Genomic DNA, 20557 nt, shown 5'->3' with positions numbered 1-20557 from the left:
GAAAGCCATTATTTGTCCAAGCAACTGTGCCATAAATGGCCAAAATGTTGCTTTTGTAAGGTAGGCCACATATTGCACGGCTGAAATAAAGCTAGAATCGGATGCAGAGACTGGTGTTACAGCCAGCTCCTGCCCTGGGCAAAGGGTGCATTATCGCTCAAATTAAGTGCTGTGCAGGCCTTCAGCAGGGTAAAAGTTTGCCTACCGTTTGCAATTGCTCCCGATCTCCACCATAGCTAGGTGTGAGGGTATTTTTCAGTGGGGAAGTTACAGAGTAGGGTGCAGATTATAGGGTAAAACTTGTCCAGGAAGAGAACAGCAAACCAGGTGTAGACCATCCTATAATCCTTATGGTAGAAGAGCGAGAGGAAGCACCGGAGTACCATATAAGGGCTCTAGCTATAAGTGTTAGCAAAGTGTGTGACCTGTGATGTGGTGTGATGTACACCTGGTCATTCACCGGACACTAAGCTCTGAGTGGTTGAGTTTCAGATTTGGAGCTAAAACATTTACACTGTAGTGGATACAATTCAAATATATCCCTGGTTATTTACAGTAACAGTCAGAAGCATACAGAGTGACCCTGTCTTACCTGTCCACTTGTATATCAAGTCTAGGCATTGTCTGTCTTGGTGGGCAAACCCCTGAAGAGGTATTCAGGGACTGGGCTTCAATAGGGATGAACCATAGCCCTGGACCTGCATAGCACCCTGCGGCTGACTACACGCATCCACACAGTATTGAGTCTGGGTAAGGCTCCCAGGGTTTACCACGGTTTCGGCGATCAAGATGCACTGCTTCTATTTGTGGCATTAGAAGACAGTGAGGAGCTGATTGATGAATTTGAAGATAAAATAAACTAGTCAGGCTAAAGCTGGCCATACATGGGGAAATCCTCCCCGCTGTCTCATTGTAGTCGGACGGCGGGGTTCCCCATCGTCAAAATACACTGGTTAGCACTGTAGCCCATTAACTAAATGTGCCGATTAATCTATAGTTTGACTTCTCATGAACAGGCATGGCCATATATGGATCAAAATTTACTGCTGAACCAGCCGATTTTCAATCCACGTATGGCGAGCTGAAGAGTGGTTTCTATATTAAGAAGAGGTCCATAACCTAAGGACAATAATACAAAACTCAGGACTCATGGAGTGGGTTAGGGTTATAGGGAAGGCACCCCAGTGGGCATGTTCTCAAAAAGGCATGCTAGTGTCCAATCACCTAAAGGTACAAACCAATAACCCAGGGTCTATGAATAATTTGCCTTTGTGCTGTACTGTACGATTAAGATAAGCAGTGCTTGGTTAAGCGATTTGTTAAATGAAAAAGGTACAAGTACCTTGCATGCACAGTGGCTGCTGATTCAATCTACACGATTCCACAGCTGCCCGGGCCAGAGAGATGCCAGGGCCAGAGGATATGCTTGTTGCCTGCTGCCTCTGACAAATATGGAAACCCATTTCCCAGCGATGATCTCACAGGAAACACCGGCCTTGGACTTGGACAATAGTCCAGTGGACCGTTCCCAAAGTTTCTTTTCAAGCCCTGGAATTTCCATGCGACAGTCTGGCAGATGTGATAGAATGGGTGGAATTAAAAGATTTGCAACAGATGGGGGCAGAAAAACACAATTAAGCCGACAATTCATAGTGAGTGGTCATCACTCCGGGGATGCTTTTGTGACCTCTATAGAATTGAATGCGAAATCCATTCCTGTCATACGATGCATCAATGGCCTACCGCTATCTAAACAGGGCATCTGACAAATTAATCTGCTCTTTACGGACTTAGAGATGGAAAAAGGCAGTTAAGTAAGTTAAACGAGGTGGCAATAAACTGGTGTTCATTGGCTTTTCAGCAGAATTAGTCAATAAAGTCATGGAATTGGAAGAAGAGTTAACAGGCAGCTGTGATAACACAATTACCAAGCTCATCAAAGAGTATGTAGAAGTTCACTCATCCAATTCATGATCCGGAGCTGTGAACTTCCATTCATAACAAAACTGAGACACACTAAACTCATATCTGGGCCTTGGAAGGGAACCCAATAATGACAGGACATCAATTGACATTATGTTTTTTCTGTACTGTGTATAAAACATTTTTGTATACAGAAAATCCTGTTTTCATCCTTGGTTACATCTCAGTGCTACTGATGTCATGCAGTTTCTTTGCAGCCACTTCCTGTCTACATGTGCTCCAGCGATGGTTGCATGGCATTTCTCTGGGTGGGTTTCCCAATGATGACAGCAGTGGACCATATTCAGTTAAAGTGTAATGAAATGGCCACTTGTAATCTCCATTTGAAGCACACGCGACAAGGTAACAACACAGGAGAACAATGAGACAATAAAAGAGCGTTGTCACCTTATAATAGGAAGTGTCTGAACAAGAACCTTCTTGGCAGGATTACCAGGAGTCAGTTTAATGAAAGCTCCAGTTTTAAATTTAACGTGCATGACTTCTCAAATGACGTTAACATGTTAAAGCTTCAATTAAATTTTAGTGATTGGGTTTACCTCTACATTAATGGGGATCTCCCAGGACTGTTTAGTAGGAAACAACAAATTGTTCTTTTGCTATGCTGAGGGCTTGCTTTTAACAGATGCCATGAATTGCAACAGGCCAACCTTGTTATAAAATTTTCCTTTTTTCCCCCTCATTAGAAGATTTCCATATGTCTGTGTGCCATCTCATAATAACAGAAATTGATACACAATAGACAGGCACATTTCCTGTACCTCATTTTAGATGAAGAAGACTATATAAAATTATTTTTCATATGGAAGATCGATAAGCTAAAGGATGAACTGTCAATCTGGCATGAACCTCTCGCATGTCCCTGATCACCAGCTTATACAAGGTAAGAAAGATAGACCAAAGAATGTTTAACTCTGCTTTCTTATGAGATTAGAAGCAGTAAGTAGATCTATGGTCTAAATGTTATAAAAAAAATAAAAAAAAATATTCAGTACAGCTGTCATTAGCTAAGCATAGCAGTGTACTGCTTTTGCTAAATTTTTATTTGTTTTACTTTGCTAAAAGTAATTCTTTGTATTTACATTACATCCTAGCAGCTAGAGTGATTGCTGCACAGATAGGCATGAGTAAGAGGGTTGCGCATGCGCAGAAATTAATCATGGGAGACATTAGGGGTTATTTACTAAAGGCAAATCCACTTTGCACTACAAGTGCACTTAGAAGTGTAGTCGCTGTAGATCCAAGTGGGACATGTAAGGAAAATAAAAAACAAAATTTTAGCTTGCACATGATTGGATGATGAAATCCGCAGAGCTTCCCCTCATTTCAAATCTACCCCTCAGATATACAGCGACTGCACTTCCAAATGCACTTGCAGTGCAAAGTGGATTTGCCTTTCATAAATAACCCCCAATGCATCTATGCATTAAGGTGAAAAACATTCTTCGCTGAAGCTGCCCCCAGAGCCCCCTTTCTTTACCCGAGCCCGACCTGATCCATTGATGTGCATGAGCCCAGCAGCTCCAGCCACTGTATCTCTCCTCATTGTACAGATTGATAGCAACGGCAGCCATTGGCTCCCGCTGCTGTCAATCAAATCCAGTGACACAGGAGTGGGGGTTGAGCCAATTCCCACTGTCTGTGTCAATGGACGCAGTGGGACTCGAGAGTGAGCTCGCATGAGTGCCCCCATGGAAAGCAGCTTTCCGTGGGGGCACCCGATGAAGGGGAGGAGACAGGAGCACTGGTGGGGCACCCCAGCAAAGGAGAATCAGGACTGCTCTATGCAAAACCCTTACACAAAACCCGGGAAGTATAACATGTTTATCATTTTTATTTAATTTAAGTATACATTTAATATGAATGAATTGTCTAAAAACATCATATTTTCCTTTTAAGTTTGGAAAGATTGTAGTATTCCAAATAATGGTGCACAATGAGAAACTGAGTAGCGCATGCATTAGACAAGACATGTAACATACAGAGCAGGTTACCGGATGTAACCCAGCAGCAGCCGAGTGGCTAGCATGGGGAATTTGGACCATTCTAGACCTTCACTGAGCAGCCATAATTTTTGTTGTTGTATAAATAAAGTTTCATGAAAGCACTAATGCAATACCTGCATTGTAACTATTCCAGTCTAGCAGTTTGTGAGATCTGGTGTTACCCATTATTCCGACAAAGGCTGGGTTTAAAACAGCAAGTTAGTAGGTCAGTAAGAGAAGAGGAGACAGTTCAGACAATACTACAGAGACTGAAAAGACACACAGCACAGTTAATCAAGTTTGCAACTGAGGGAGAGTTAGAATCCATCATGGCTAAATGTATTATTTTGCAATGTCAGTTACCAAGATTTAAAAAAGGGATCAAGAAAATAACTTTTTCTTAAAATTGAAGTCAATTATTTCAGGCCCAACCAGTTATTCCCAAGGGCTAACTGTTACGGTGTTCTCATATTTGACATCACCATTCTAACAAGAAGACTCAAAACATTTGTGGATTAGGTGGAGCTAAAAGCCTTCCCTTCAGTCTTGCACAGTTGTACAGGCTCCATTCCCGTACTGAAACTGCCTATTCTGATTTCACTGTACACTGTGAGCTTCTCACAATGTCCATTAGAAGCAGCAGTAAGTTGATAAAGAGATGGAGCCTGGCTCATATCCTGGCTGGAGGACATGCAGAATCATCTAGTCCTCCCTCCTTCCCCTAGCCTGACTGTGCCTGATCACCCCTTTTTATTCGTTAGAGGTTCAATTCTTTCAATCATGGATGCTCAAGGCTGAGAGTTCTTGAGAACAATACAGAGGCAGGGTGTTGTAACGTGTCCAGGAAGCACCCTACCAACCCCTCTCACCAGCCATGATCTACCTGCATTGTTCACAAAGACCCAGTGATGACATTACTGAGTCTTAAATAAGGTATGTAATGAAAAAAGGTTTCATTTAATTCAATTAGCACAGTGAACGTGGGAAAACCAGGAAAGGCGAAATAAAAGCAGATAAAATTATAGCTTTAAAGTGTATCTAAATTAAAGAACAAAAACATAATATATGTGCAGCTTGCCAGTCTTTGGATGTGGTGGCTGAATTTGTTTCCTATTTTCAGGCTTTATAACTTTATATTCACCTGGTTGATTCTAGGGCAACAACGCTCACTCACTGTACTGTATCTATGACAGTGCAGAGTTGTCAACACAGGATGCTTTCTTGATTTGGACTACAAACATCTCTCCTCATCTCCGTTAAATAGTGTGGAAGGAATTTTGTAGTTTACAACAGACAGTTGGGAAAGCCGATAGAATTGTTTATGGTTTCAGTTCAATGCACATAGAGGCACTGGATTTCTGACAGGATGAACAGTTATTTTCCCTGTACTTGCAAAACATGTTCTTAAATTGAAAAAATAAAGTGAATGCAGCCACTACATCTATAGCCAGCCATAGACGGAGCATTTTTATTTCCTGCAACCATGGTCTGCAGGAATCCCTCCCGCAGAGCCATTGTGTTCTTCCAATGAGGAAAGCCGTCCCCGCTGGGCAAACTCAATGATTATTGCTAGTGGCTACAATAGCTACTAGCAATAATCGCATGAAAATCCAACAGACTGGTTGCATCCAAGTTGATCAATCAACTTAAGTACATTCAACCAGTGTCATCTTAAGAGCATTATAGGCCCCCGGGCAATACAGTGCACTGGGGCCCTGTCTACACAATCACGCACGAGAATTTACTAACAAAAATCGTAAAATTTACTGGCAGAACCACATTTTTTACTGCCACTGCAAAAAAAATACCTAAATTTACAGTTTTCAGTGCCGAACAATGCAAATGCCAGTATTTAAACTATAAACATATAGCTAGTGCTATTAGCAATGTGTTTAAGTTAAACAAAAGTAAAAAAAAAAAATGTCTTCATTGACATGAAGGTCAGGTTACTATAACCCAGCCAGCACAGAGTTTCCTCTTACATCAGAGTCTGCAGATCATGATCTAAGGAGGGAACTCTGATGTGGAGGGGGGCTCTGGTGACCAGAGACCACCTTATATCAGAGTTCACTGCTTTCTCTTTCCCACTTACATCAGGGTCCGCAGACTGAATTCCCCCTTGCATTGTAAGGGGGAATCCTGCAGACTCTGATGTAAAGGGGAACTCTGATGTGGGGGGCACTCTGGTGACCAGAGACCACCTTCCGTAGAGTAAATACACTAAGGTAAGGGGGGTCACTAATATAGGAGGGGGAACCTTTATATCAGTGCCCCCTTACATTTTTGCATTCACTCCCCCCTTACATTAGCAACCCCCCGCACTCATGGAGGACCGGATCTTCTCTGTGATTTCCGCAGACTGGGCATGGGCAGTTCTAACCCGTCACTCTCCACAATTTTTTACTGTGGTTGCTGGGCAGCTGGTGGGGCCCCCCAGGCAAGCGGGGCCCCCGGGCAACTTCCCAGCGTGCCCAATGGAAAAGATGGCCCTGCATTCAACCTGCCCATACATAGTTCGCACTTAGCCCAGTCCCTGCTGAACCAGACAAGATATGAACCATCTATGGCTGACTTAAGGACTGCTGGGGTAGCTGCAATATAATAGAATTTTTGACTTGCCTGTAAAATTTTAAGAGTACAGTACACAGGATCTTTAGGCTTAACCATGGGACATCACCTTGAGGTGATTGGATAAAATAAAAAACCCTGCAAGGACAGACCCATTACAACCTCTCCCTTTCCCAGCAATCTTCAGTTTTGCAGCAAGCAATAGGGATATCAAAGAACAGAGGGAAGGGGTGCGAGTCATGCAATGTACTCTAAAATATCACTTTTTTCAGTTACTGGTACCGTAATGTACATGTAGTACTTTGTCCCATTTTCCTTGGTGCCCTGTAATGCTAGGTGCAATGTCAGACAGGGCACCTCTCCTCTGTGCACGGCTGCTCAACACCACAGCTAGCAAGCCATCATTTCCTTCTTTATCGTACATTACATGACAAAAGATCATTAGTCTTAAAGGGGTTGTAAAGGTTCGTGTTTTTTTTTCTAAATAGATTACTTTAAGCTAGTGCATTGTTGGTTCACTTACCTTTTCCTTAAATTTTCCTTCTAAATGTTTTTTTTCTTTGTTTTGTTTGTCTGAATTTCTCACTTCCTGTTCCTCCTCAGTGAGGTGTTCAGTAAGCTGTTCTAAATGACTTTCCATCACTCGGATCATGGTGGAAAGCTTACTGAGGAGAAACAGGAAGTGAGAAATTCAAACAAAGAAAAAAAACATTTAGAAGGGAAATCAAAGGAAAAGGTAAGTGAACCAACAATGCACGAGCTTAAAAGGAACCTATTTAGAAAATAAAAAGACAAAGCTTTACAACCCCTTTAACCATGGGACATCCAAAAGCAATCCACCTAAGGGGGTGGACAAAACATAACATGCCCACATAACAGAATGGGCCAAAATAAGGGCTCAGCATAACTTAGGGCAACATTAACTTAGTGTAATACCGTAAAAGGATCTTTACAGGGTAAGGCCACCAACTCGAGAGGTTCAAAAGCATGACCTCTGGAGAGCTGATAAAACAAGGTTGAGCATGGTGTCACTGGGGAGCATACAGAATGTGCAATGTGGGCAACACCCTGCACAAAGGCCCTAAGGGCCCATTCACAACTGAGCGTAGCGTTTTTGAGCGTTTTTTTCCACGTATTTGCACGTTTGCATACATCGTTGTCCAACATTTTTGAACTACGTTGTTTTTTACTTTAGCCAATAGGAAAAATTATCATCTCTTTCATCATTTGTTGCTATGTTTGTAGATTTTTTTATCTTCTTCCTGGGTGAATATTCTATTTCACAGAACAGATTAAATCGACAAAATGCCCCGTAGACGCTTGAATCGAGCGTTTCCATTAGTTTCTATGGGAATACAAACGTTCAAAAATGCCCAAATCAGCCCAATTCGAGCGACAAAAAAGGGTCCAGAACTTTTTTGAGCTTCAGGCGTTCGGCTTCAGGCGTTTTGGAGTGGAGATATGAACCATCTCCATTGAGAATGATGGATTTTTTCCCCTCTAGCGTTTTGTAGCTTCATGCTTCAGGCTACAAAACGCTCAGGTGTGAATGGGCCCTAAGTAAAGACTGAGCGGCAACAGTCTTGAAAAACAGAATAGCTAGGGATCTCCCCTTTGACTGAGCTCAAGGCCGAGCGATGATCCAGACCAGAATGGAGGAAGGACGTTATTCATTCCTACAGAGTACTTTCCTAGACCACCTAGCAACCAATCACCTGGAAAATTAAGTCTGGTAGCTCCCGCTGTCTTATCAGCGATGCTGTGTGTCTCCCCCGTGTCCTCATTCAGCTTTCTGCTCCACTCTTTCTTAAAATGTCCGCGGGCTGTGTGCACGTGAATTTATCACGTGCACTGACGGCCCGGACATTTAGTGGCAGAGGGCCATAGGTTGCCGACCCCTGCCTCAAGATGTACCTTACTTGAGAAAACAAAAATCAAGGATATTTGGAAAAAGCCAAGGCTTTCTGGGAGTGGAGAGGTTATCTTGGGGATGTTCTTTCAGTTTTGTTTGCCAGTTTTCACCTGTAGGTAGCTGCATATAACCAATGGTTAAGACTAATGATCCTGTGTCCTGTACTACACAATTAGGAAATTACTTTATTTTTTGTTCTTGCGTTTAGATATCCATTAAATCTGTTAAGTCTGGCAGTTTTCTCCCCGTTGATTCATGTGCTCCAAGAAAGGCCAATGCCAGGGGCATTGGCTTAGAAGCGGACATGCATTCATGGAATATGTGTCTATTCTCTACCCACTTTACTGTTGACTAAGCGATGGGGTATTATAGGCTACATACAGTATGTGCTTGTATGTGTGTGTGTGTATATATTCAGTATCTCACAAAAGTGAGTACACCCCTCACCTTTTTGTAAATATATATTTTCATGTGACAACACTGAAGAATTGACACGTTGCAACAATGTAAAAGTAGTGAGTGTACAGCATGTATAACCGTGTAAATTTGCTGTCCCCCCAAAATAACTCAACACAAAGCCATTAATGTCTTAACAGCTGGCAAAAGTGAGTACTTCCCTTAGTGAAAATGTGCAAAATGGGCTCAATTTGCCATTTTCCCTCCCCGGTGTCATGTTATGCATTAGTGTTACAAGGTCTCGGGTATGAATAGAGAGCAGGTGTGTTAAATTTGGTGTTATCGCTCTCACTCTCTCATACTGGTTACTGGAAGTTCAACATGGCACCTCATGGCAAAGGACTCTCTGAGGATCTGAAAAAAAGAATTGTTGCTCTACATAAAGATGGCCTAGGCCAGTGATGGCGAACATTGGCACCCCAGATGTTTTGGAACTACATTTTCCATGATGCTCAACCACACTGCAGGGTGCATAAGCATCATGGGAAATGTAGTTCCAAAACATCTGGGGTGCCAAGAATCGCCATCACTGACCTAGGCTATAAGAAGATTGCCAAAACTCTGAAACTGAGCTGCAGCACAGTGGCCAAGACCATACAGCAGTTTAACAGGACAGGTTCCACTCAGAACAGGCCTCGGCCGACCAAACAAGTTGAGTGCACGTGCTCAGCATCATATCCAGAGGTTGTCTTTGGGAAATAGACGTATGCTGCAGAGGTGCAGAGGTTGAAGAGTCAGCCTGTCAATGCTCAGACCATACGCTGCACACTGCAAAAAAAGAGGCTGCCGTCCCAGAAGGAAGCCTCTTCTAAAGATGATGCACAAAACAGTTTGCAAACAGTTTGCTGAAGACAAGCAGACTAAGGACATGGATTACATAAAATAAATACATACAATAGGAAGATACTGCGCAGGTCTAATAAGTGAAATAGTGATGACACTATAAAAATATGTGAAAAAGGGAGGAGCGACGTGCTGACGTCACCACGATCCACGCTGTCTACCCGGAAGGACGAGCAGACAGCAGAGCCGGCCGGCTAAACAATTATTGATCGCACTTTTTAACCGACATACATGTGAGTGCAATACCCTTTTACATTAAAATATTTTAAAACGTTATCACACTATGTGAGTGTTTTTCTCCTCTGGGTTACATCTATGGAGAAAGTTGGTCTGACATAGAGGATTGGTGATACAGGAGAGAGAGTGGCAGTTTATCCAGGACCCCTATTGACCCATGTTATACATGCCTGAATTTATTCTTGCTCTGGTAAGCAGTTGGTACATAAGTGGTGGTGGATTTGTCATCTGATTCACAAGATTTTTACCTGGATATCTAGTTTCACCTATTCGGAGAACTTCCTGTCACTTCCTGCAATCCTCTGTGATACATCCTACATGGACTTTTGCACTAATCTTTTTTTCAGTTTTGCACTGGGATTTTGTGTACTTTTTACATAATTGAATATTTATGTTGATTTAACTTGCAGCGCAGCTTTTCTTTTTATATTTTATAAGGACATGGATTAGTGGAACCATGGCCTGTGGTCTGACGAGACCAAGATAAACTTATTTGATTCAGATGGTGTAAAGCGTGTGTGGCAGCAATCAGGTGAGGAGTACAAAGACAAGTGTGTCTTGCCTACAGTCGGGCATGGTGGAGGGAGTGTCACTGCATAAGTGCTGCCGGCATTGGGGAGCTACAGTTCATCGAGGGAACCATGAATGCCAACATGTACTGTGACATACTGGAGCAGAGCATGATCCCCTCCCTTCATAGACTGGGCCGCAGAGCAGTATTCCAACATGATGACGACCCCAAACACACCTCCAAGACGACCACTGCCTTGCTAAAGAAGCTGAGGGTAAAGGTGATGGACTGGCCGAGCATGTCTCCAGACTTAAACTCTATTGAGCATCCTCAAACCAAAGGTGGAGGAGCTCAAGGTCTTTAATATCCACCAGCTCTGTGATGTCTTCATGGAGGAGTGGAAGAGGACTCCAGATGCAACCTGTGAAGCTCTGGTGAACTCCATGCCCAAGAGGGTTAAAGCAGTGCTGCAAAATAATGATAGCCACACCAAATATTGACACTTTGGCCCAATTTGGACATTTTCACTTAGGGGTGTACTCGGTTTAGACATTAATGGCTGTGTGTTGAGTTATTTTGAGGGGAAGGCAAATGTACACTGTTATACAAGCTGTAGACTCACTACTTTACATTGTAGCAAAGTGCCATTTATTCAGTGTTGTCACATAAACAGATATAATAAAACACAGAGCTGCACAATTAATTGTTAAGAATCGAAATTGCGATCTTTTTCCCTTCCAGATCTTCAAAACAGCATGTCCTTTCTAACAACTGCAGAGAGTTCTCACAGCTGGAAAAACAAAATCCAGGCAGTCTGCCAAGTTTTATTACAACAAATAGAAACAAAGTATCTTTTCGTTCTTTTATCAAAGGAAAGAACCCCAGCGTAGATGAAGGAAGTTTAACCATTTAAAGACCAAACCTTTTCTGACATTTGATGCTTACAAGTAAAAAAAAAATTCTGCTTGAAAATTACTTGGAACACCCAAACATGATATATTTTCTTTTAGCAGAGACCCTCCAGAATAAAATGGTGGTTGTTGCAATATTTTATGTTCCATCGTATTTGCGCAGCGGTTTTTCAAACACAATTTCTTTGGAAAAAATACACTTTAATAAATAAAAAAAACGAAAAGTAAAGTTAGCCCAATTTTGTTTGTATAATGGGAAAGAAGATGTTACACCGCGAGAATCATGATCTTTATTCTAAGCAAAACAAAATGTGATTCTCATTTTAGGCAGAATCGTGCAGCTCCAATAAAACATTTCCAAAAATGTGAGGGGTGTACTCACTTTTGTGAGATACTGTATGTAAAATATATATATATATTTACACACACTATAATTTATATACATGCGGTATATATTTGTTTTTTGTTTAATTCTGTAAAGTTTATAGTACAAGAAAGGAGCGAATTCTAGCCATACATCCTGCACAGACACATCTATCACTGAGTGTAGGAAAGGTAATTATCTCCTGTTGGAAGGAACAGGCTATAAATCTGCCTCATTGTCAGCTATACGCTCCTTTTGTCTTCTTTGCACAAAATTACATGAGCCAATGGTAGGTCAACTGTAGACAACAAAATGGTTTTGGGATGCCAAAACAAGACTGGAAATTACCTGATAATCAGCAGGCAAAAACAATATTACAATTATGTGTAATTATGACCTTTTTAGACAGACAGGGCATCACAGACAACTTACATGGAGTGAAATGTTTTAGTATCAGAAGTTCCATTGAAAGTAAGAATCTGAAGTGATATACTAGTTGTAGATTATAAACTGTTCTTTAAAGCGGAAAACCAAACTTTTCTTGTCACTGGACAAATTGGCAATCACATGGGAAAAGGTTTAGAAGAGGGCAAGCAAACATACCCGGATTGTGAATCCGATCAAGCAGCTTCACCGATCGAGCACTGACAACACCACCGACATGAACAAGGAATCCTGGAGGAAAAGCTGTCAGGGTGAAAAATGGGAACTCCTACAAAACATGTTAAAAAAAAAGGTAAAAAAAGTCATTAAAGTGAAAAAGAAAAAGAACATTCATTTTAAATAAATATCGAGGAACGGGAAGAACATGTCTCCGGGGGTAAATACCACAATTACTGTAAAATCACAGATACTACAGCTTGTAATTTTCACGAGACAGAGAACGACAGGAGATATTCTGTAAAGGTGTCATTCCTTCACCCTGGCTTGCTAAATGGACAGTGAAGGAACAGCAGCAGAAGAAATCCTTTCACTGCTCTGTCCTTTTGTCACAATTCCCCCTGTTAATATATTTATATGCAGCAAAACTGACTTGATCTTAATATTTTCCCTCCATTTCCCAGTCAAAGTGCTGCTGTAAAGTGGATTTCAGAAAACTAAAATCAAGTCATATTCAGGTATTTACCCTTGACGGAAAAGTGCATGTATAGCCCAAATCTTTTTTTATCATTGAATAGAATAGCGATGAGTTATAATCTCTTTCAAGTTTATATTGCTGTCTGTGTTCTAACTAGGTAGATTTATCCTCTCAGTTTGTCCTGGTCACCATTTTCATTGAAACAAAGTTATGGGGAATTCAACATTTTGGAATTGTTACCAGAACAAGGAGGGTAAATCTTCCATTGAGGAAGTGAGGAAAAATCTTCCGAACAAAACACAAACAGTAAAAAATAAACTGACAGGGATTTTAGCACAGAAGGGAAACACAAAGTACCCCAGCATAGTGCAGAGCTTCCTTTAATGTAAAAGATTAAAATCCAATGTAACACACTCACAAATGAAACACTTGTAACCCTTGCATCTATCTGCAAGCAAAAAAGAGGACTGGGTGGTACCAAACCGCCTTAAGGCTTACGAAGTGGAAGATCCTAGAAATGCACCCCTAAAAAACAGTGCACATCATGTCTAGCAGTAGGTGGGGCTTACTGAAGGTGGTAATGTGAGCAGGAAGCTAGAACATAAGGCCCCTTTCACACTGAGGGATATTTCAGGCATTTTAGCGCTAAAAATAGCGCATAGATAACGCCTGAAATAATCCTGCCCCAGCATTCTCAATGTGAAAGCCAGAGGGCTTTCACACTGAGGCGATGCGCTGGCGGGAGGAAAAAAAATCTCCTGCAAGCAGCATCTTTGGAGCGGTGAAGGAGCGGGGTGATTACCGCTCCTACACTGCTCCTTCCCATTAAAATCAATGGGAAACTGCAGCTATACCGCCGCCAATGCGCCTCTGCAGAGGGCACTTGGTGCCAAGAATGCAGATAACACACTTCTGTCCCAGTTTTCTACTCACATAACCACGGTCAGCAAGCTCAGCCCTCTGCTGGACAGATGACCCATACTGTTGCTAGAGGCGTGCTTCAGGAAAATTCTTTATCAGCTTCCTTGCTTGCTGTTGGCCATGAAAAGCAAGATGGGAAAAACGTTTGATGTAAGAATTACCAGCGTTTCGTTTGTGATAGCGTTACTTTAAACAAAGCTCTTCCATATGCCAGTGTGCTTTATGTTCTTCAGTTTCATAGTGATCTGAGCAATCCAATCTGTTATACAAAAGCTGCAAGGCTGGGGCAATTTTAATATTCAATAGGGAGCTACAAACTTCCTATTTATGTCTACTTATATTGCTCTGTGTTACTGTTTATGTAGCCAAAGTGTACAATATTTTATTTGTTTGCAATTATAATGTCTCCATCTTGAAGAGTTCAGCTTTTACTACTGTAGATTAAAGCAGCCCTGTCGCAAAATTACCTTTGCAAAATATTTTTTTTACTTTTATTTTCTTTCTTAACCACAATCCTCTCTCTGCTGATCCATAGACAATGGTACAGCTGACCATACACTAGTAAACCTCCAAAACCATTGTACAAATGAATATTTGTACAAAAAATGAAAAACAGTACATATGACAACTAGACAAATGTCATTTGAAAATACTTAAAGGGGTTTGTAAAGGTTCGTTTTTTTATTTTTTAAATAGGTTCCTTTAAGCTAGTGCATTGTTGGTTCACTTACCTTTTCATTCGATTTCCCTTCTAAATGTTTTTTTTCGTTGTCTGAATTTCTCACTTCCTGTTTCTCCTCAGTAAGCTTTCCACCATCATCTGAGCGGAGGAAAGTCATTCAGAACAGCTTACTGATGAGGAATAGGAAGTGAGAAATTCAGACAAAGAAAACAAAACATTTAGAAGGGAAATCGAAGGGAAAGGTAAGTGAACCAACAATGCACTAGCTTAAAGGAACCTATTTAGAAAATAAAAAACAAACCTTTATAACCCCTTTAAAAGAAGAAATACAGCCAAAGCTTGTTTGACTGTACTTCTGTGGATCACAGGAGTACAGTTTGTTCTGCACTCCTCTGACCCATTTTCCACTGTAAGCCAAAATCAGAGCCATTCCAGGCAGGGGAAAGATCACAACCATATAGTCGGTAGCCGCCCACTTGCCTGGACCTGCAGCTGGCTCAGACTCTCAGCGAGCCGTCCCCCTCCATGAACCAGCCACTCCCGCCACCTCCATAGCCCAGGACTCCATTGAGTGATGAGAGGAGAGCAGAGAGCTGAAGACTGGCAGTCACCATATCTCTGCTCACTGAGAACTGAGCAATCAGCAGTGTTTGATCACTCAGTTTCCAGGCCTAGTGCAGTCGGGGGACCAATGCTGCATCCACCTAGTTGATTATGATAAAAAATAAAAAAAAAACACAACCCATACTTCTTTTTAAAAACATTTGCTTTTAACATTCATCTTTTGGGTAAATGGACATTCCTGAAAGAAAACCACATTTACTTTTAGAAAACTGTTCGCTTGAGAAATGTTTTACATCCTCCTCCTTGAAATTTTTTGTCACTGTAGTCAAAAACGAATATCGATTTGACCCCCAATAACGATTAAAAATGTGAACATTCTTCAAACTAAAAAAAATTCAAAACAAAATTCTACTATACATGGCCAGCTTAAGTTTTTCACTTTTCCTTCTATACAGAGGAACAAACAGCCGATATGTGGCTGGAGAATGGACAAGATGGAAGGAGTAACCAATGCATTTATAAAATGTACACTTCCAATACAAACAGCCCAACCTGCTTTGCCACACAGGTATGCATCACATTCTAGAATTCATGTGAGTTTGACACATATTAGATAAATCTGCTCCAATGTGTAGTACAAGTATATAATCAGACTCACCCTTTGCTCTAGAGCAGTCTGTGTCTGTTGTCGGAGTAATGTTTTAAAGGCTCCACCTTCTCTGCCGGCACTTCCGCTCCCCATCCCTACAGGGTAAAATGATGCTCAGAAATAAGACACACAAGCCAGATCTCACAACTGTCATATAGGCCGAGAACTGACACTACACTAGACTTGCAAAGATGCTGAGGATACTCCAATATTTATGTGTACAGTAAATAAAAGTCTAATTTTACGGACTGGGGAGGTCCAAAGATACAGAACCTGAAGGAAACATAATATTCCAGAACACGGGATAGATTTCATTTCTTGATGGGCAAACAAAAAGGCACTCCTCTAACGAATAAAAAAAAAAATGGGATCAATTAGACTTTATTTATCAATATGTTCTAATTAGGAACTATCTGTGCTGACAACAGCCACCAATTAGATTCAGTCCTAAATATCATTAAATCAAATGCAGCAGCACCTGACTGGTTCATGCACTAAGAAGGCTGTGTTACTATATCACATAACAGCACAAAGGTTAAAGTAAGGTTTTTCATGGGGTGCCTCTGCAGTTCTTGGCTGTGTTCACAGATGTCCAACACAGATCAGCCACTCTTGCAGCCTCTCACCTTGCCACAATGTTGCAATTAGAGGAAACAAGAAGAGACTGAGGAAATACTCCTTTCTGCCTGCAGCAGGCTAATGACATTATCTCAGCCTAGGCAGTGACTGATGGATTTGCTGGAAGGCAGGTCTCACACATGCATCTGTTAATATGAGAACTCTAATAGGTGGCTATGGGCAACACTAACAGTCCCACTGTGGTGATATGTATACTTGCCGCAGAGCTTCCTAAAGGGCTACAGCCCCACAGATTGTCCTTTCAGTTGGGAAGCAATCACAGTATTTCAGATATAGGAATAAGAATTGGATGGAACATGACATTTCAGGTTAAATCTCTACTATGGCAGCAGATTGCTACAAAAAGGCAGGATATGGCAGGTCAGGTGTTGCCCATAGCAACCAATTCAGTTTAAATTTTTTGACCTACCCTAAAGTTGTGAATTTTTGGAGTCGTTTTCTCTCAAAGTAAACTGAAAGACATTTTTTCAAACTTTGTTTTTTTAATCTCAGTAGAATAAAGAAAGCCATCTACCTAAGTAAGCAGAATTTCGTTTTTCCATCACCTGGACAATGGAATTTTTTGTTGTTGATTTTAGAAAACCTGCATACACCATTATAGCAATAGACATGGTTGTTGTTCAGTAAAGCTTTTCTCCCTTGGGACACCACATTGCTTCTCCATCTGTCTTCTTCTCATTTCTTCCGAGTCTATGTATGAGCTTCTATATCCCGTAATTATCTTTTCTTTGCTTCTTTCATGCCCAAAGGTCACTGAAGCATAAATGCCAAGGTCACGTTTAGCAACATTAGTTAAAGCGGACCCTCAGTATTTTTTTTAACCTTTCAGTCAATCTTTTGTCCTTGTTGTTTTAACTTTGGATAGTAAAACATATTTTTAGTAGTAAAACATATTTTTTTTGCCACTAAATACCTTATACAGCCCACTTCCTGTTTCTTGTCTGGTAAAAAAAAGCCTAGTCTTATGACATCATGCACAGCTCTCTCTCACTCTCATAAGCTTGCCAGGAACGGAAGGGGGATGCGTCATGAGAGGGCCAATGAGAGCTGCAGAGCTTGAGGTGCGTGTCTGTGTGAATCCAGAAAGTGAACAGGCAGCAGCTTCAGCTGCCCACAGTTAAAATGGTTGCATCCACACTTAGTGGAGGGAGATTTCTGCAGCATATTTGGCAAGTACAGAATCACAGTATATATAAAATATGTTAAGTGGTTGGAGGGAAGCTTCAGAATGGCAAAACTATTTTATTACAAATTGTGTGAGCAGACTGCAGTTCCTCTTTAAGGTTAAAAATTATTAAGATAGACAAATTAGTCATAGAGTTTGTCATGGACCTTGGAATGCGGAAGTGTTTCTCCTTGAAATCTGTTACACAGTGGGGACTCTTCTGCCCTATCTTAAGGCTAACCCCCCCCCCCCTCCAGACGGCTCCATTGTTCTGTGTCTGGCTGTTTGTGTACATTGATTGCCCCCTGGGGCTTCTGTCTCATTACACATAGCAGTCCTTCTATTCAAGCTATCGGACCACTTCCTGCTGACCCTTTTTTAAGTCCTCATTTGCATGGCTAAGAGGACCTAATGGAGATCTACAATGTACTTTAAAATTGACCAATAGGAAAGCGGTTGTTGGGGGTGGGATGTTCAAAATTCTGTATAAAAGTGTGTTGTGTGCTTCCAATAAAAGAGTTTCCTGTTTGAACATACATACAGCCTGCCTGGTGTTTGTTCTGATGGATTTCGAACGGCACATAGCTGTAGTTCGAATCCCGGAGCCTTGGATGACCGAACCATCAGACGTTGCAATCTGATTCAATAGCAGCAGAGAAGTGTCGGGAGAGTGGAACCGAGCGAGCAAGGGTCTCGTTACAGAGTTATAGTTAAATAAAATAAAAATTATTTCAAACACTGTTTAATACAAACCCTACTTTGTTTTTTGTTATATAGGCTGAGACACTAATGTATAATTTTTACACAGTTAAGTTGAAAAGAAAAAAGTCTATTTAGTCCAGCCAGCAGAAAAGAAAATCTGCAGGGCCCCTTTCTAGCTAAAAGCACAGCACCACTCATGAAGAGTTGTAACAAACTAGGTACATCTACTCTGCAGCCTCACCTACATACACTGAGATGGAGAAGGTGACACTTTAGCGTCTACTTCCAGACCACTATGTTGTTATCAGTGGTTATTAGAGCTTAAACTTTATTGGTTGCTTTGGCCAAGACGACCTCTACTGCCAGTATGTTACATTATATTGTGTTCAGAAAAAGCAGATGCAATGAAATCTAATTCTACCGAACTATGCAAGGACAACACTCGATCCATGTAAAACTGATTGGATAAGGAAACAACATTAGGACTGGTATAGGCCTGTGCTGGGTCTGGATAGCTATACCATCCTAATAAGGCAGACACGTGAAATGAGGAGAAGCAGGAATGAGCAGCGATATATATTGTGTGTCTGGTCACACGTTTTTAGAAATGAGGGTGACAGAGCAGGGAGGAGAGTGTCACCTGTACAGGACAAAATGCTACATTTCAGGCATGAGGTTTAAAGAATCAGTCCGCCCAAAACAAAAATATTTAACTTGTGGGTGAATGCTAGCATGCTGAATCATTTACCGGCTTCTTAAAACTTTTCGGAAGTCTGAAAGTAGATTTCAAAAATGGAAATGTTTATGGAGAGGTGGGCTCCAATTTTAGTAGGATTCCTAGTTGAATAATGTGGTTATTGCAGTGTGGCAGCTCTCTAGAGCTCAGTGGAGCCTTCTCAGGGACCTCAGGATAGTTTGCTTACATAGAAGAATGGAGTGTAAAGCTATGGAAATCAGTCCCAGATGCAGGTTTTCTTTTGTCACAATAAATGTATGTATCAAGAATTATCTCTGACTTGTTTAGGGGGTTGCAAAAATGTACCATTTTATCAGGGCTTAAAAAATAAGTTGCATTGTTACAAAAAATAAAAAGAAATCACTTATTTTGCAGGCAAAACAATATGCATTTATAATTTTTGTTTGTTAGGGACCTGTAAAGCAGTGCACCTACGATCAGCAGGTCGTGGGTGGAATGCCATGGTCCTGCAAACTGTCTGCCCATACCTCTGATATGGGCAGGCAGTTACACTCTGACAGGAAGCTCAGTAAACTACCAGAGCAATCAACAGAATACTGTGAATGATTGAATTTTTTTTCAGTTTGTGATAGCTAGCAGGGAAGATTCCCCCCCTTGCTAGCTGTCTGAATGTGGACTTGAGGGGGGGGGGGGGTGACAGATGCATTTGCAACATTTATATTATGATTTAAATGCAGTATTCTGAAGACTGCATGGTTTAATGTTTGTATGCGCATTACCGTTTTTTTAACCGGAAATTGTAAATAAAAACTGTAATAGTTTATTACATTAACCACTTGACCTCAGGAAGATTTACCCCCCTTCGTGACCAGGCTATTATTTTTGCGATACGGCACAGCGTTACTTTAACCAACAATTGCGCGATCGTGTGACACTGTACCTAAATAAAATGTATGTTCTTTTTTCCCCACAAATAGAGCTATTTTTTTGGTAGTATTTGATTACCTCTGCGTTTTTTTTGTTTTTTTTCCGCTACAAAAACAAAAAAGACTGACAATTTTGAAAAACAAAAAATTATATTTTACTTTCTGCTATAAAACATATCCAATAAAAAAAATTGAAAACGTGTAATTTCTTCACAAATTTAGGCCAAAATGTATTCTGCTACATATTTTTGGTAAAAAAAAAAAAAATCCTAATCAGCATCTATTGATTGGTTTGCGCAAAAGTTATAAAGTCTACAAACTATGGGAAATAACTTTTTTTTTTTTTACTAGTAATAGCAGCAATCGGGGACTTATAGCGGGACTACAATATTGCAGCAGATATACGGACAATAACTGACACTTTTTGGGGACCAGTAATCGGCGGGTGCCGGTGGACATCGAGTCCCGCCGATCAGCTCTTATTCTGTGTGTAATCACAGCGGAAGCGAACCGCCGGTGGTGCGCATGTGTGCCGCCCACCGGGAAATGTCAGTTCACATATATATATATATATATATACACACACACATGATCCAGCACAGAGGTACCACCCTGTAGCCGTAAAACTGCTATAGGGCGAAGCTTAAAGTGGAGTTCCACCCAAAAGTGAAACTTCTGCTTTAAGCACTCCTCGCCCCCTTACATGCCACATTTGATGTATTTTTTTTGGGGGGGGGGGGGGGTTTTAACAGGTACTTCCTGTC

General features: G+C 41.1%; 1 protein-coding gene across 1 annotated transcript in view; it reads right to left on the bottom strand.

The window, feature by feature from the left end:
* C2CD5 (C2 calcium dependent domain containing 5) overlaps positions 1-20557 on the bottom strand; it is a 151900-nt gene that overhangs the window by 89398 nt on the left and 41945 nt on the right. The window contains 2 exon segments of the mRNA XM_040345428.1: positions 12374-12482; positions 15674-15759. Coding sequence (XP_040201362.1) covers positions 12374-12482; positions 15674-15759 — 195 coding nt within the window.

Source organism: Rana temporaria, chromosome 3 (genome assembly GCF_905171775.1).
Source record: "Rana temporaria chromosome 3, aRanTem1.1, whole genome shotgun sequence".
NCBI lineage: Eukaryota > Metazoa > Chordata > Amphibia > Anura > Ranidae > Rana > Rana temporaria.
The sequence above is the reverse complement of the archived record's forward strand: the minus strand, read 5'-3'. Positions and strand labels throughout refer to the sequence as shown.